General features: G+C 40.3%; 1 protein-coding gene across 1 annotated transcript; it reads right to left on the bottom strand.

The window, feature by feature from the left end:
* Window positions 1-3,099: 3,099 nt before the first annotated feature.
* LOC116245824 (protein QUIRKY) lies at window positions 3,100-6,574 on the bottom strand. The gene has a single exon (XM_031617395.2). The coding sequence runs from the start codon at window positions 6,328-6,330 to the stop codon at window positions 3,253-3,255; it is 3,078 nt and encodes a 1,025-aa protein (XP_031473255.1). The 5' UTR covers window positions 6,331-6,574; the 3' UTR covers window positions 3,100-3,252.
* Between the last annotated feature and the right edge of the window lie 12,313 nt (window positions 6,575-18,887).

Genomic DNA, 18,887 nt, shown 5'->3' with positions numbered 1-18,887 from the left:
GATAACAAAAATCTACATTTAGCATATAACATGATCCCATTAACTACATTTAATATTAAACTTAATTTTCATCATCTTGAGGACTAATCAACTTACATGGTAAATTAGCATAGTATAGATAATCGACCTACCCATTGCTATGGGCCATCATACCTTAAGATATTAGATGACTCATGTTAACAAAAAACAACATCATCTTCTTTTTCAACTTCACTCTTCCTTTTACTTTCACTCATTGTTCATCTCTCTCTTCCCTTCAACAAACTTTATAAAAAAAGACCATTTTAAGTATTAAAAAAATAAGTTGGTGCATACATGATCACTAAGCAATGCTAAGATAGATATCTAATATGTATGTTGATGTGTTCATGCAAGATAAGTAATTACAAGGCCTATTGAAAAGGATCGTGCTCATTCATGGCCAAGAATTGCCAGTGTTTCAAATTATATTGTTTGAAAATTAAATAGTTTTATAGTTGGTTTTTGAAATATTATGCTACTGGACTTGCCAGAAAGTCTTATAGAACAAAAAGATAATAAAGTTTTTCAGTAAAGTACTTCTTTTGATATTCATATTAAATATGAATGCTAATATAAATTCATGTCATTGTGATTCATTGAAAAATATACCAAATGAAGATAGCTAAGAGGATTAAAAATATTCTACTTTCATAAAAGAACTACCATTCTACTTTTTCAAACTTAAAATGTTTTCTACTTGTTGCTACAACATCAAGAATTCATGGATGTTGACACTCTATGAATTGTTCATTAACTAGAGAGAAAATTGTAAGCATCCCATAGCTTTATATACAGTCCTCTCAGGATTATTTATTTCATAAATAATCAAGCGGTATTCTAGCTTTTTTCTTTGGGCAACATTCCTAATATCTTTTAACGTATTACATTTATTTCACAAATTATTTTCCATTATAGTGTAACCTTGAGAACATCAAAACACATTATTCTTATCCTATAAATATCTTCTTAAACATATAATTTATCTTCTTTTCTAATAATACTTCTAAAACATAATAATTTATCTCAATGTTTTAATTATACATTCTGTATAACACATATAAATAAATATGCATTAAGACAATAACATAAGATAAAATATTTACTTTCTTGAATTAACACAAGTATTCTTGGATGCTGACACTCCATAAATTGTTCATTCACTAGAAAGAAAATCGTAAGCATTCCATGGCTTCATATACATTCTTATTTGAGCAATTTTTTGGCTCTTAGGTGCATCAACCTGCCGTGCTTTGCCATATTATAACGAACTTGGTGACATGAGCTTGTCATGGAAATACAAAGTGTAACTATATAAATTGGTCCCATGAAAGTTATTAATTAATAAGTGGAGCTGGTTGTGGTTGATGAAATATTTCATTCTAATTGGTCCATAATTTGTGAATCACCCTTTTCATGTTCAGTAATGGAAAGTATTTTGCATGGACCAACAATTTGATTTCAATCATTAATCAGCAAGACTGACGATCCACCAAAAGGAAAAAAGAAAAACGCACTGTTGTTATGAAGAATTAGGTTTTGCCTTGAACTGATCCAATTTAATTTCTGATCCAATTTTTTAGAGCTTGGTTTCTATCTCGTATTGAAAGCCTTGAAAACCAATGTGCACCCTTTATATACCTTTAGTAGGAGGGCATGGAAGACTAATGTGTAAATATGGTGATATACTTAAGAATCATATGATAAATGCTATAGTTTATAACTGTTTCATGGATTTGTATAAAAAATTGAGGACATTCTCATAACATTTTTTAAGATGTTTCATGAATCTACCACTAAACTTTGGGCTATATTTATGAAACAGGTACATATTATTCTATTTCCCAAACAAAGTTTCAGATCATGGCAAGACACATGGCCAATCCCACACAAGTTATTGCTCCCATGGCCTCTTGAAGCTGCATATTGGATATGGAGCTGATTATAAATTGGATTTGAAGCTTTTTACCAGATTTCTCAAAATGGATTCGTAATTAGATTGAGATTGACCTATACATAATCCATTTACATACCTAAGCACAAACATTATGCCCATTTCCATTTCCTTCTTCAGTTCTTACTTGCTCATAAACTATGGACATGGATCCAAGTAAATCAGAACCAAATTTTGTTGCATTAGGGTTACATCTCAAAATGAAAGCTTCTGTTGGCACCTAGAGTGGCTTATTTTTGACATGGTATTGCACTCATATTTTCGATCCAGGTCCATTTTTTCACAATGACATCAAGTTTTAGGATTTCAAACCCAAATACTGGATCCAACTATAAGAACTAACCTGCATTTGATCTGCTGCGGTCACACCCATGTTTTGACATTATTTTTACTGTGCCGAACAATCTTGCGATCACTAAATAGTTTTTTTTTTTAAAAAAAAACCCTCCTCTTTTTCAAAAATAATAAAGAGGTTGAATTAAAATATCTGAAAATTTTAATAGGTAAAATTGAAATTTGAAAAGCTTCTATGACGCCTAACCGACAATCCTTTTCACCCCACCTCTGCTTTCTTGGGGAGTCGAGGAAGGATGATGATGGTCCCATAAGGGTGAGCAATGAGCCCGATATTTACTCCCCTTTGAAAAGCTTATCCAGATTTTGAGTTTGGTTCAAATCTGAAGCTTGAAGGAAATTGGGCCGGATGGCAATGGGTTGGGTCTGGTACCCAGTACCCGGCCCACCTTGGGTCAGGGCTCAAGCCCAGGCCTACGGCCCGGATCAGTTCGATAACTTGTCGGGCCGACCCACTAAGCCACATACAGATCCAAATCTCTTTCGAATACCAACAAATAATTGGAAATTTGTGGGACTCGACTCGACCTCCCTCGTGGTAGTCGCCCAATGCTTCCCATATAAACCATTCATCAGTTACTTTCGGTGGCGTTACTTTCCTTCATCGGCAAAAAAAGTAGTCGATACAGTCAAAAGCAGGTAGGGAGCAAAAGCTGAAGAGTTGCAGAAATCTGCAAACGAAAGCGAAAGCGAAAGGAAAGATATGGTATGGGGCCTTCATAAAGGAAGCAAGTCACAAGCCATGTGAGACAGAGAACAACATTGAACCAGAATGAGAAGACCAAGAATTTACTTATTCTTACAAAAATGTTCAGAAGAACTTTGTTTTTAATTACATGTATTCGATATGTGATCAGAATCACAAACCCTGAGGTTTTTTTTCCCCCCCCCCCCCTTTTTGTCTTGTCTTTTCTCCCATCGATCGATCAGACGACTCGCTCGGAAAGGGAAGGAAGCCGGCGAAGGAAGCTGAGCACGGGAGCCGGCATGGGGTCCCGAAACATCGGGTGCCGGAGACAGTAGAAGACGAAGGCGATCGCCACCACCTTCAGCGGCACCAGGTACAGCACCGCCGCAGCCAAGAAGCACATCCCCAAGAATATTCCCGTCGCTCGCGGGTCCCGCCAGCACACCAGCGCCTGCACCCGCTCCCCTTGCGCCGCCAGGTCCCCCAACACCGTCTGCACTCGCGCCGCTAGCAGCCGCAGCCGATCGTACCGTGCGCGGACTACCTCCGGCGGCCGGACCGACGGTATCGGGTCGAACTCCTCGTCGAGGTCGTCGCCCTCGGCCACGTCCGCCAGCGAGAGCTTGGCGTCGATCTGGGGAGGGGATCGCGGCTTGTACTTGTAGTTCCACGTTCCCAGGAAGAATACGTAACAGAAGAGCGTGGGGACGATGAGCTCCGGGAAACAGACGAGCAGCACCGCGAGGAAATGCACGAGCATCGAGGTCGCCGGGTTCCTCCACCGGCGGACGTCGTCCGTCCACCTCAGGACGTCCACCGCCGGAGACAGCACGTTCACAATCCGGTACCAGTTCGCCCGCGTGCGCCGGATACTCCAAGCGTGCGCGTCCGCCTCCAGCATGTAGAGCACCGCCTCCCGCCTCAGCGGCGGCTCCGCCCGCGCCAGCCTCTGCGCGACGATCCGCGCCGCCACGTTGCGGAGCGCCTCCTGCTGCGTGATGCCCATCGGACGGGTGTAATGCATCGGCGGGAGAAGCGGTTGCACATAAGCGTGCAAAACCTCGAGCTCCGAGATGCGGGAGAAGCGAACTGCAAGATCAAGCTCACCCATTCGCTTCAAGCCAGGTGGCAGTAGAAGCATCAGAGGGTAAGAGTTTTTGTACACCTTCCCACTCTCCAAAGCCGATACTCGGATCCGGACTTTCCCGATCCGACATTCTGGCTTGACCCGCTTCTCTGGCTCGGCCACGTCAGCATAGATCTGCCAGTTGTCGAACACTGATACGGTAAGGGTCGTGCATGGGTCGTACACCTGCCACGTGTATTGCTCATTCCAGACCGGATTTAAACTGTCGGTCATGGTTCGGGTCCGAACCCATTTTTCGCCATACTTAGCTACGCAGTAGGCATCGGTGGACCCCTTTCCGTTTTTGGTCTTCATGGGGAGAAGGTTCCGGCCGCCGAGAATGCCGAGTTCCAATTTTCCGACGGCCGGACGCCAGAGCTGCTTCGCCGTGGGCCGGAAGTCGCTGCTCAGGTGGGTCCACTCGTCCATCACGTGGTAGCCTCCGTCGAAGCAGAGACGGACGTGGAGTCGACCCTGGTACGTCCCTGCCTGGCCCGACTCGCCCACGTCGAGCCACCGAGATGCCACCAACCGATTGTCGACCCGTCGCTCGATCCCGGTTAGCGGCACTAAGACCTGGCCGAGCACCGACGAGTCCTTGCCGGCGAAGCTTTCCACCGTGAGGGCGAGCTGCTCCTCGAACGGCTCGGCCGCGACTAAGACGAGATCCTCGTTCCAGGAGAGCGAGCCGTTCCGGGTGGTTGATTTTCGAGTCTTCAGGATTTGGAACCCAAGCTGCGCTCGGACGCAGATTCCGGTGCCGTGAGGTAGGTCCTGTGCCTCGATGACGGTGGTGCGAAGGTACCAGAGCTTCGGTGAGATGTAGACCTTCGACCGGCAGCTAGCGCCGACGGCTGTGTCCGAATACCATGCCTCCGGGAACGACTCGTCTGCCTGCGTCCCGAACCAGACGGCGAGCATCACGTCTCCTGAGACCCCGGTCGGCGACTCACCTCCCTCGAGTCGATACCATTGTGGAGCCAACGGGCTGTCGGGCGGCACGCGAGTCGGGATCTCCAGTAGGTCAAAACAAACCCCACCGAGGAAGACTTCCGGTGCCGATCCCTCACTGTTGCTGGATTCCGGTGAGTCCCAGACGGAGACTTCCAGGGTGGAAGCTGAGGCGGCGATCTCCCGGCCGAAGGCGAATGTCTCTTCCCACTCGCAGGTCGCCATTTTCCGAGCCGGTCCACAGCGGGCGGTTCGGCCCGAGACTTCTATTTTCACGAAGGGAGCTGCGGGCTGTGGATCGCCGAGACACCGCGCCTTGACGACTCGGACGAAGAGGTACTCCATCTTGTCCACGAGGTCGAACGAGGAACGTTCCCGTTGACCCCCATCCGTATATGACGTCGCGATCTCCCGGGGATAGACGTCCGGCGTCGCCGGCGTGAAGATCCTCTGCCTGAGATGGGGACCATACTGCATGGGTATAGCGGACGTGTTGCTTTCCCTTCCGTAGTTTGTTGGAGCATTTTCCCCAGGTATTGGTTCTGGCGGTGGGTCCGCCGACGCATTTGCTGTTGGTTGTTGGGTGGCGGTCTCCGGCGGCGGCGGCGGCGGAGGGTTTTCTGGCGCCGGATTGGTTTCAGGTGGTGATTGCGGTCCGGGAGGGTTTTCCGATGCCGATTCTGGCAATGGTGGTTCAGGCGGAGGCGGCGCTTCAGCTTGTAGTGGTGGTGGTGGTGGTGCTGCTGATTGCTCTTCAGCCGATGCTGGTGGAGGTGGTTGCTGCTCCTCCGCCGGTGGTGGTGGTGGTGGTTGTTCTTCGACCGGTGCCGGGATCGGCTCGTCGACGTAATAAATCTTCAATCCGATTTCGCCCTGCACCCAATTCAGGAGGCTCTTCCTCTCCAAGGGGTAATAGATAAGAGCTTCCTCCCCTTTCCTCACAAACTGGCCGGAGTCCAGGCGGAGACGGCCGAGGAAATTGTTGCGCCGCGTCGGTCCGAGGTGCTTGTCGTGGTAAACGTCGATCTCTAGGACTTCTCCGGCCATGTTCTTCGGACGGGACACATGGAACTCGAGCACCTCGTTCCACTTGGGGTTCAAGTCTCTGTGAACCGTCCGCGTCTTCTTGCGCTGGCCATCGAAATCGGCGACGACGTAGGGGCTGGACGTGCCGGTGCCGTCTTTGGGAAGGAGCTGCTGCGCGTCTATGATCTCGACGACGAGCTTTCTGGTAGCCATGGCCGAGGAGTGCGGTCACATGATCAAGGAAGGGCGAAGGGGAAGGATGAGGTGTAAAAAGGGGGTTAGTGGTCTTCTTTATTTAGTGAAGAAACAAAAGTGAGGCCGCCCACGACGGACAGTCGGAGACGCAGAAAAGCGAATTGCTTCACCTGCAATCCATCCTACTTTTTCTTAAACCCATTCCATTATCTCTGCAGAGATTCCTTTCTGCAGACCACCCCACCCACTGGAGTGGATGGAGCCCGGTCTGGCTTCGCCTGGATCTGATCCAAAATCCAAAATCCAAAAAATAGAGGAAACTTAGGGTTTTGAAGAATAATCTTCAAAAGTTAAGATATAATACACCCGTTTTTTTACCTATATATAGGACCGATAATTTTTATTCTGATGGTAAATATGTAGAGAAAAAACAAAAAGCTCTTAAACCGATGAAAAGACAGTAAATAAGTCAGTTTCTTAAATCAACTAATTAATTGAATATGGGTCGATGGGATACCCACTATCCAATTTTGCAAACTAAAGTAAATTAATAAATGCTTGAATCTTATTAAATGTATTTTTAGGAAGCTAGGGCCTGATCGCCAATTGACTTGATCACTTCACTAATGGGTGTTTATCTTGGAAAATCCTAGAAATTCAGAGTTGGGGACTTTGATACAGGAAACGGAGGCTAAGGCGCTAAAACTAGATATTAGTATGAGTTCCAATTTGCCAAAAAAGCAATTTCTGGAAAGTATATTAAAAAATCTTCGGTTGTCTGTTTCTCGGGTTCAAAGATAGGACTTCGACAAGATCCAATAGGTCTAGTGTCAGATCCATAATTGAAACCGGGTCCGGTATAAGTCAAGCTGGACCATTGTATTACCATCCAACCAAACTTGAGAGCATTATAATTGCCCGGACTTAAAATCATCAGGACTTAAAAACTGTGGATTTTAAGGTCAGACCCTCCTCCCTTCGATTGTAAATCTGATTTTTCTTAATGCAGAAAAAAAAATATTAAGTATACATTAGGATTAGCATAAATCCTTAGCTTGGTGAACCATTAATTTTACCATAGATCTTTTACCACATCAATGATCAAAACCATGCCCTGTCGGATCCATGGATTTCAAATCTCTGAGTTCATGACAAACACATCATGGTCAGATGATCTCGGGTCATCTACATTTATTAATTGGTTCCCAAATCAAATATCAGATCTTGGGACGTCATCAACCATTGCAGCCAATTTTTAATAAACGCACCTGTACGGTCACATTCATATTGCCCTAAGTTATAAGATTCGAAAATAATATCAGCAACACCTGATTCATTGCTTGAATTCTACAAGGATTCACAATTTACAATCTTACTTAATTTTCTTTCATAAATTTTGTATGCATACAAAATCATGATTTTTTTTAGTTAGCAACGTAGTTCAGGGGCCAACATTACAAAAATATTGACCAAAAGTATTTAGACAGAATGCACCGATCACACAATTCTTGTGAGATTTTGGAAAAACATTAATTAACCTTTTATTAAAAAAATAAAAATAAAAGTTGACAAAACCAAATCTACAAAAATAAAAATAAAAAATCCATGCAATAAGATGGGATCATGCTTGTTTTCGCCCTAGAAGTATAGCTTATATATATAACCGTATGACAGATATTACTGGATGATTAAAATGTAAAAAAAGTCATAAATCATTAGTTAAACCAACATAAAATACCACCACAAATGTTAAGTTAGTGACAGTTTTTTATTGACAAATTTTTATATTTTAATCATCCAGCAACATCCAGTTTATCGCAGTCACTATATTTTGTTTTTTAATGAATTTTTATTTTATCGTTTCTATCTAATATATATATATAGGCGACAAAATGAAAATTAATTCAAAAACAAAATGTAGTGATATATATATATATATATATATATATATATATATATATATATATATGGGAGAGAGAGAGAGAGACGAAATGAAAATTTATTCAAAACGAGAATGTAGTGACAAGGTCACCAATCGGGGAGAGAGAGAGAGAATTCGATAACGTTGCAACCCAATGCAGCTATTGTTGGAGCCTTGGAGGAAGCTCTACATGTATGCGTGGAAATCGCCGTTAATGTACAATCCTACGTAGGCCTTCACACGTACAACCCCATTTGTTCCTGGTCGTCGCAAACATTATATTAGAACGGAACAGGCGTCTCGATGAGTGGAGAGTCTTGTTCAGTTCCCGCACAGAAAATCATTTATGGCATTCCTTAGGCAACCAGAAAGTAAACAGCCATATTCTCCATATAGAATTCACTTCTTTGGTCATCTAACTTGAGGAGGCCTCCTTGTTGCGCCTCGTGAATGGCAGGCGCTTCAGTAACAGATTAATTGTACTTGAAGAAGAAGAACAGGTTAGCACCAACATTTCCTGTGTGAGACTGCAACACCAAAATAAATGGGTGGAAGATTCCTACACCTGCCTGAAGATCACACAAGAATTGCTGCAGTTTTTTATGTAACAAAACAATCTTTATGGTGAAATGAACGCTGCAACTTATATATGTTTATTTCTCACTGACTGTAAGACTTCAGTTATAACCATGGATGAATCTTAGCTTATGGATGAGTCTTTTACTTTGCTTTCAGCCAACCAAAAATAAATGAAAAATGGAAATCTTACTGTAGGCTAATATCACCATGTCTAGTATACTCGTGTTCTCTTCTCTGTAACAGCATCCGGGACGGTTCATCTCTATCCCCAAGTAAGACACTAAAGGCAATTCCTTTCTCGACAAAGAAAAAGAAAACAATAATATAAAACGAAATGCACCACACTTTCTTGAGAACAATGACACACTGAGAAACATTATAGAGGATCATCAGAAATCCATCAAATTCTTAAGATAGTAGACATTATGCATGTGGAGAGCCTGGGGAGTGACAGAGAGGCCTTGTCTTATGAAAGAGTTTGTCAATGTTATGTACATCAAGGAAATACAAATACGTGCAGAGCATGCACCCGTAATCACAATATCACAATCCAAATGCCGCCACAATTGATAAAAATTCAGAAGTTTGACTTAGTGAAAAAAAACACTGTTTTTCTCATATGATTTATCATTACTCTATGTTGTTTTCCACCAAGCCTGCGCGTATGTATATCATACGCATGGTTGCAGGAGAAACCGATTCTCAATGGATCCCACCACAGTGAGCAGGTGGTGGGAAAAGTTTTGTTTTCCCTGATATGATCAAGATTATCCATGCATGGGCATCTAAATCATCAACTAGCAATGGTCTGTTAAAACGGCCACCCTTACCTGACATCACATTTTAACAATGTAGATCAATTTTCATTGATGAACTTGAGCAAAAACACATGAAAAAGGTTATATATGTGTTATAACAGTCAAACACAAATAATACAGCAAGTTGCAATTCTAAATGAGAAACTGATAATCCATGAATCCACATTCCCTCAGTATAAATCTTCAAAAGACCATAAACAAACAAAGGTATCATACATTATGTTGCATTTGAAATATGTTCTATATAGCAAAGACAAAATGGAAGGTGGGAAAAAGAAAGCTACAAAGGCAATGTTTTTGTCCTTTCCTTCAAAGGAGAAGAATTACAGTGGCAACAGATCTGGATGACAATGTAAAAGCATGAGTACAAGGAACAAACTAGCCAACTTATGTGCCCATGCAGCAAAAACACGAGTTGCTAACAAGTGAAATAGACCAACTTAGACAATCTTACTTGATCAATAAGAAATGAATCGTGAATAGATTCAGGATAAGGTTAATTTTCTTTGGGCATAGAAAACATGCTGTGAGGAATGAAGCCTGGTCCGAGATCTATCTTTCATACGATCATTTGCTCTTGAAAAGCGACAAGAGAAATACAGAAAGATTTGCAGGGAAAGATCTTGGAACAAACTTCATTCCGAACAGAAGTTTCCTTCTTCTCTCTTTTCCTCTCTCTTGTTCTACATGAACTTGAGTTGCGGAAGGGGAGAAACCTGAAGGCTACAAATAGGAAGCGTTAATTTGTTGAGAGGGCACATGATAACAGAATTTTGCGCATAAAATACTAAAAAGATTGTGGGTCGTCCTCAAGGAAGTCACGTCTTCTTCAGAATGACCGCCACTTTTGCAGGGCATGTCTCTGAAAAAGGCCACGGTAGAGCTGTAGGTCTCTTTTATGTAAATATAATAATGAAAAGTTGTACATGTAAACGAACGGTAGCAACCAACAAGAAGGATTTTTATGAAATCAGTGCAGTAAAAGGCAACCGTCCAAAGTCTTTAGCTCTCTCTCGCTCAGAGACACACAGTACTACGTATCTGGGGATGTAATATCTGTCTGTGGCTCGATAAACAACACATAAATATCAGATCTTACGCTAGCTGGATCAAAATTAGACTTTAAAAATTAAATTTCAAATTCGAACCACAAACATAAAACTTCATTAAGCTGAATTTGATACAAACTGAGCCGGATTCAAAAAAGTACAAACAGTTTAAATTCTTATATATATATTAGTGTGTGAATGATGATTTTGTTTATCTAAAGCAGATGAATGACTGAAAGAAAAATAAGAAGAAAAATGTGTGAATAAATACTCACTTCATTCTTGTTTTTCTGTGAACTATTCATCATGTGGATTGAACAGTCTCGATTGGATCTGGATAAGAGACTCTAAAGAGCCTGAATTATGTATATCCATATCATGGGAGTACAACAATTGCCCTGTAATAAGAGAGAGAGTTTTATTAATTAATTGTTATGATCAATGACTGCTTTGGAAGTGTTCCCATTGGAAACTGATCAGTGGGAACGGTGAAACTTTTACTTTTCACTACGCGTTCGTGGTAGGGTTTATTCTTTCAATTTCGATCCCCTCAAGACAGGAGTAGCAGTTTCACACTGAGAGTGGATACCGAGGAGAAGTTTCGAACTTTAATGGTTTAGACCCAATGATTTCGGTTGTTCTTTTTGACCGGTTACGAGGAGGCTGGGCCGTCATGTATGGCCTAGATTTAGGAGTGATCATGTCTCTGTACTCTTCATACTTTTCCTCACGACTGAAACCGCCATGATTCGCCATCTTAAGTTACCTTCTCTGTGATGCTGCTGGTTTCATAACTTACAACGGGCCAGTTGGGATATCACTAGTCGCGCGCTTTCTAAGCAGAGAAACAGAGCAGCTATCCAGGTTGATGGAACTGTCTGCCATTGTGATGCAAAGCGAACTCAAAGGGACCTAAGAGGCTGCTTTGGATAGAACATTTTGTAAACGTTTTATATATCTAACTGAAAAATTGCTTAGATTCATTGAGCAGTTGAAAAAGTATTTTATGAATTTGCTTCACTTTTAACGGTAGATTAACTGAAAAATTGGTTAGATTCATTGAGCAATTCAAAAAATATTTTATGAATTTGCCTCACTATATGCACGGAACAGTAACATATTACCATTTCTAAACAGCCTCTAATGAATCCAAATTCGTCCGACACGTCCAAGGGTCCATTCTCGATAAATGTACCGCTCAACAACACCAATGTGAAGATGTGTGCAAGTCCTGACTTAGGATGAGATGAAGGGTACAAGAGGAGGTCCCCGCATGTGACAAGGGATAGAAAAGCCGAAGGTTCAGCTTTTCTCAGGCATACATTGTTCGATTGGACCCATTTAGTGTGTTTGTAGATCCTTTATTATATTTTGGTCATCTTAAGAAACATAACATAGCTGCCAATAAAAGCCCAGTCCTTAACTTGATTCCTTCCCATGAGCATTGCTCCTTTGAATTACAAAACCATAAATTCATCTAAGAACGTTCTGAAGCAGCCTTAAACCTTGGGATAGGAGAAAATAGAGACGAAATTTGACCTCTTCGGCATATTTTCCTAAAATACCCATGTTTTTTTTTCCCTCTTAGGGTGAATTATTCAAGAATGAAAGATCCTGTTCCCCTTTCTTGCTCTCTTTGTTTCCATTAATTATCAACATTGTCTAGTGTTTGTTTCCTTTCAATTCAATTAAATTAGTTGATTTGTGTCTCTGATCAGGAGTCGAACCTCCCTACTCTGCATCAAATTGTATTCTTAAAGATCATAGCTTCATATTTAACTACCTCTTACTTTTTGGACTCACTCACGAACTCTTCTTTTTGGACCCATTCACCATGGTGAAGAAAGAGAGGGGCGCGAGAGAGAGAGAGTATGCGTGGAACTCCTTGCTTTATTCCAAAAGATCATTGGAATCAATTCATCATGGCAATTCATTGGACTGCTTTCCTTTCAGCTTCAACTTATGATTGTCACTTCTTATCTCGTATTCCAATGGAGATTCTTCCAACCTCACCGTGATTAGTTAGAACCGCTACCACTCCGATGGTTTTGCATTTTAGGTGTTTCAATGCCATAATCTTCTCGGCAAAACAACTTTAGCTAAGTTTTAAAACTCTCTTCACGTAGCTATTGGCAGCGCGAAGTTCAAAAGGATTAGCGTTTTCAAATTGGAGACATTAAAATGGCACAACGTTTTTTAAAATGTGAAGTCAAGCCTTATCATTTTCTGATAGATTTAATAGTTTAAATCTTATGAATTATGACCAATATAAGCCAATGGAGACTAAATGCTGGGGCCTTGATCAACAGAACGTGAGCATCTGGGTGTTCCAAAGACTAAAAGCCCCTAGAAAGGGCTTCTCATGAAACACACAAATGCAATGGGCAAGTTCCAAAAGAAGGTCCATGAGGACAATATGGAAAGCAAAAAAAAAATGTGCGCCCTTATTTTTACTTATATGTCCCAACAAAGTGATCGTAGTTGGTAAGAAGAACATGTCAAAGATGTGAAGTTAAAGACTTCAAATTAATTGTCAACATTATTGTTCTGCAGCCTAAGCAATGGCGGAACAAGATGTGGTTTTGGTGTGAGTAATTGCTCATACCAGACCCACAAAATACTCTTTTTTTTTTTATTTTTCTGCTGTCAAATATTTGATTATTTATATATATTGGTGCCCCTCCAACCAAAATTTCTGTTTCCGCCGCTAAGCCCAAGTTTTCTCATAGTGTTTTCCTGCTAAGGCCCTAGCAGTTGAGACCTACCAAGTGTGCCACAATTGACTACATAAGGGATGAAACCAATTGGCTTAAGAACATAATCGAACCAATTAGGACAAAGTGGCGTAGCTAGTTAGCGTCAAGCAAGCTCAGCAAGTGACCGTCTTCTTAGATAGAAGAGCACTTAAAAAAAAAAGGTTTCTAACTCCGCTTCTGCAAAAGAATCTTTACAATATTAATGTAACTCTAATCCACAGACCAATTTTCACAATACTGATGTAAAGTGAGCTCATTTGAGAAAAAGAGATTTCGGGAGTTGATTCACATGGGCCTGCCTGAATGAGACAAAAAGAGAATTCGAACCTCAAAAGCAGAGTTAACTTGAATCGCTTTTCTTTATGCAGCAGAGAGGGCATGGGACCCTTGTGATCTACAAGCCTGCATCCACTTCAATGCATGTAACAATGAAATGGACCAGGAGTGTGAAGCCATCTGCTAGCTTTAGATATCGGCATATGCAGCGCCGCTGCATTTAAAGAAAGAAACTTCTACTGAAAAAGATTGTCTAAAGAAAGAACTGCCATGATGACGCCCATGATTTCATCAATAAGAAATGCCAGAAAAACTCGAGTCCCCATATAAAAGAGACCAAGAAGAAGGAGGAAGTCATCACACGGGCACGTGCTTCTGCACATCATCTTCAATTTTTTTCTGAATCAGTCAGGACCAAAAAGGAAAATCTTTGACAGCAAAGAACTACGAAGAGCACCAGTTGCAAAGTTTTGCTCAAACTTGATTAGTTACAGTTAGGTGAGCTCAAATTCAGTCAGCTCAAGTCGACTCGACTCTTCGATCTAGTGTCAAGCTGTGTATAAGGTGAGATCATGCTTGCCTCAATAGACTGAATCTTGGCTCAAGCTCGACTCATTTAAGCTTGTTTATCAATTCCTCATCTTCTTATCACCTAGATTAAATGAGCTTATTCGAGTTTAACTTAGTAGTTCATGTAACTTGAACTCAACTCATTTATAATCTCGAATTGTCAGTTAAACTCGAGCTCTACTCGTTTAACCAAGCGACATTGAGTTGGCTTGACCTGTTGTACAGCCCTAGTTACAGTGAGTTTGACAAGGGATGCAAATGGGTCAGATGCAAAACAGCAAAGTGCATAAAATAATGATTGGGTCCTGACCAGATATTGAGCACCAAATGCCCGATCTTAACTCCATCATAAATCCTTTCACAGATGCAGATTTCAGTTTTTTATATAACAATGCCAGTTCTGTAGATCCCCTCATCCATAAAATCTGCACTTGGAATATATGTAAACATGCATGTATTGCCCATCATGCAGGGAGTGATATTGATAAGCAATTAAGCATTGACCGTTGTTGGCTGATACCCTCCAGTGTCGTAAGGCAAAAATGGCGACAGATAGCCCCGTCGCCAAAGCTACCTGGGCCGCAGCTACAAGCAGCCACAATGGCGCTGCTTCAGGTGCTATGGGTTCACTTTGAGATGTGCCTGAAGAGTAGTATTTCATCTTACCATTCTTGACCATTCATCAAGAAGACAAGACAGTCGAAGCCCCCCACCCAAGCTCTCGCCCACGTAAGATACAGGATTGCTTTCTATGCATCGGGTCCCTAACCCCGTGCGCACTTCAACTTCCGTATCAGTGAATGAGCTTCACTTTGAATAACAAGATACTAACGTACAAGAACATTCTAGCAATGTGACTTTCTTTTGTGATTCACCAACACAAAAATAAGCATTTGTGTGTCATTATAATGCACGTAATCTAATGATAACATATGTGTGCAACAGTTTTGAGTTAATAAATAACATAAGAAATAATTTTAACAACTTACACATCTTTTGCATTACAATAACCTTCTTCTTTTATTATATGGGTCATCAGAAAAATATCATCCCATGACAGTGCACTCTGGTCATACTGGTATACATAGTTTCACTCATTTACAAGTTGTCGTATACAATTTCAGCATAATGGTATGGCAAATTGCAGCACTAGCTTGAGCAACATGGTAAACAAAAACAAATGATAAACAATACTGTATCGTACATGATTTCAGCCAAAATCTGTTATTTCAATGAATCCACGCATGAAGATTTGAGTTCTGTGGAGATTGAAAAGGATATTCAATTGTATGATCAGACACGCCTTTGCAATATGTGGTTTTCTTAGCTCAAAATAATTCAAGAAAAAATTAAAAGCATTTTAGTTTTAATTGAATGATTATAGCTGCATTATTATGTTATTTCTATATGTGGTCAGACGACTTTGTCTAGCTACTGGTTTAAATATACTCAAAAAGATCACCTGCACAACAGTTGATGCAGAAATGCATTTTTTGCTTGCTTCTAAATATGCAAAATTGGACCATCATAACTTCATCATTGTCAACAGTATTTAGTGTGACAGGTTCTCACTTTATTTTATTTCCATCTCTTTTAATATTATATATGTTAAGCAATTTGACTTCTCAAGCTCTTAGTTGAAACTGCGTCACACATATAAACTGAATGATCACATAAGATCAGTGGAGTTAAGAATCCAATAATGGAATTAAAATGAACTTGTCTGATGTTGGAAAGCAACATTAGGGTAGTTTTAGCTTGCCAAATACAAAATTTCAGGTAAGGTTTGTTTTACAGCTAAGGAAAAAACATGGATCAACATATTTAGACTTGAAATGTGTGTGCTACATGTCTTTCATAGTTGACAATGAAGGAGCTAGATTTTGAACCATCTAGAGCAAAGATGAATTCCGCTTGCTAGAGAACCTTGGATACGTAGGTTATGGTCATCTAGTCCTAATTCTAAATAAGTAGTTTGCATGTCATGTATCTGTAAGATATTGACTATGGTAGAGTATGTTTTGAAGAGTAACTCTTAATGTTTAGACATGATCTAATCTAGTTCCTGAGTTTGTGTCATCTCAATAGCACATAAGCATGTTTTTGGTGTCCCTTAGAAGTTCATGCACATTCACATCAACATAGACGTAGTACTCTCTCTCTCTCTCTCTCTCACACACAGAGTCACAGATTCGGAGAAGCAAGAACACTTGCACACTAACATATGCAAATGCATTGAAATGCCAACAAGATATACAAACAAACATCCACAAGTTGATCAAGGCATAAAATAATGAAATAAGTTCTACCCATACTCACAAAAAACTTTCTTGCAAATGGCAAGATAATACGGCAAGCTTTAAAAAAACAGAAAAAATACAGTAACTTTTTAAAAAATTAAAAAAATAAAGAAATAGGGAAAATAAAATAAGTGAGAAACTAATAACTCAAACAAGAACAAAAAAGCAAATTTGCAACAAATAAAAAATAGAAAATAAAAAACAAGCAATTTGGTGTTAATAAACATGAAATAAATAAATAAAATGAAAAAAGGGGAAAAACTCTTTTTTGCATATTTTTCGTTTTTTTTTCAAACAACGGATTTTTAAAAAAAAAACTGCATTTTTTAAGTTTTAAACAGCTGACTTATTTATTACATTTTTTGATTTTTTTAAAACATATTTTTTGTGACATTGTTCACCCAACATAAAGGGATAGAGACTAACAAGTTATAATCTCATTAATAATGGTTGTGGCTCATAGATCTAGGAAGCGAGACATTTTTTGTTACAACCTTTAAGGTACTATTCAGTACTAATAGTGATAGTATAATGTTTTTAGATACAAAAGACGAGGTTTCATTATATTGATGGACATGTTTATCCAGAATCATGCCCAACACGGCTGCCAAGTTTGCACTGATCTTCATTCTTGTAGAAACAAAGGAGACATTTAGAGAAGGCGGAGGGAGGTGTGGGCAATTGCCCACACATGCCTACAAAAAATGGTTATTTTTATATTGAAACTTCATAGCTGTTTTTTAAATTTACATAAAAGTGCCCCTTTAAAATCTAAAATTATAAACTAGTGCCTCTTTGTTGAAATTTTTTGGCTCCGCCTCTAATAGGTTAGCTTGCAACAAGTTTAGCTGAACATTCAAAATCAAAATCTTCGCTTGACCCCAGAATTGAGATGCTAGCAGAAAGTTGTACATTCAAAGAAAACAAATCAAGATTGTGATACGTCTCAAGTAAAATCTGCTGATGTACACCTCCATTAAGTTCCATTTTTTATCATAAAGGATAAACTATCTCTTTTGATTTCACAAATGCTGGTTTTGGAATATTTATATATGTGGTGAACAATATCATGTGTGAGAACTTTTCACTTTTACCGGGTCATTCTCTTCTCTTCAATGAATTTCTTGCTCATCACTTCACAGTCTAAGCAGAGTCAAAGGCTGAAGTAAACTAGTAGCTCTAACTTGATAGGATTACTAAATGCATGTGGTTCAACCTAAAGTTTCAACTCGCTTAAGTTGTAGTACTTATTGTTGCACAATATTTCTTTCGTACTGGGCTCAGCAGGCAGCTTTGCGTGCTGGTTAACTCTCCTCAAGCTTAGAATAGGAGACCAAGTACAAACACGATTGGTCGTGCCAAAGTTTGTTCCGTAAAACTCAAGCTCGGCTCCAAGTTTAAGTAAAGCTCAAAACTCAAAGCCTTGTGCAGGACAGCGTGATCTTCACGCAATGGACCACCGCAGTAGAATTATCCGAAATCCTGTCGGTGACCAGGAGGGCCGGCGGTCTATCAGGCCGGCCATTGCAGACTTGGCGACGAGCGGGATCTTCCCTTCACCGCTTGGTTGCGTTTAGGCGATGGGAAGACGATTGTACAGGATTTCTTTACCGACAGAACGAAAGAAGGGGTTCGCAAAGGGCGGAATTTTTTGTCAGGGGTTGAATTGTAGTTTCAAAATTTTAACGAGAATTCAAGTTTTTCAAATTATTTTTTGTGTAGGTTAAACTAAAATTTTTAAATTTTTCATGTAAAATTTTAAATTTTAAAAAATATATTTGTCCGAGAATATCTAGTCTACAGGCGAGGTACACCGTCTCTCCCCAAGAGAAACCCATCTTTTAGTTGAAGGGAAGACGGCGAAGAAGGGGCCGACAATGATCCGGCACACACGTGTCAAGCCGACGTCCATCTGGTGCTTGAAGCTAGTGGATGCTTAAGGCACGATATATTTATTGTTTTTAGACAAATATTAAAAACGTCTTTTCTCCTTTTTCAATCCAGTTTTTGAGATAATAGGTGACCTCTCCGCATACTTGTTTTTATTTCTTGTGATTTCTAAATTATTAGCATGTTAGCTACTCTTTTTTGTAGCTTTTTCCCCTGTTTTAAGTTTGGCTAGTTAATGTAAAGTGGTGTCTTCAACAAATAATAGTTAATGTAAAATGTTAACTAAGAAACCGTGGTGTTATTTTGGCGTAGAGTTCCTTGATAAATTTTGATTCTAGAAAAAGTCCTGCTTTTGCAGTAATCTACGGAAAAGGTAGCGAAGTTCTAACTTTTCAAGTTTATTTTGTGTTGAGTTC

Source organism: Nymphaea colorata, chromosome 1 (genome assembly GCF_008831285.2).
Source record: "Nymphaea colorata isolate Beijing-Zhang1983 chromosome 1, ASM883128v2, whole genome shotgun sequence".
Taxonomy (NCBI): domain Eukaryota; kingdom Viridiplantae; phylum Streptophyta; class Magnoliopsida; order Nymphaeales; family Nymphaeaceae; genus Nymphaea; species Nymphaea colorata.
This window is presented reverse-complemented; position numbering and strand designations above follow the sequence as displayed.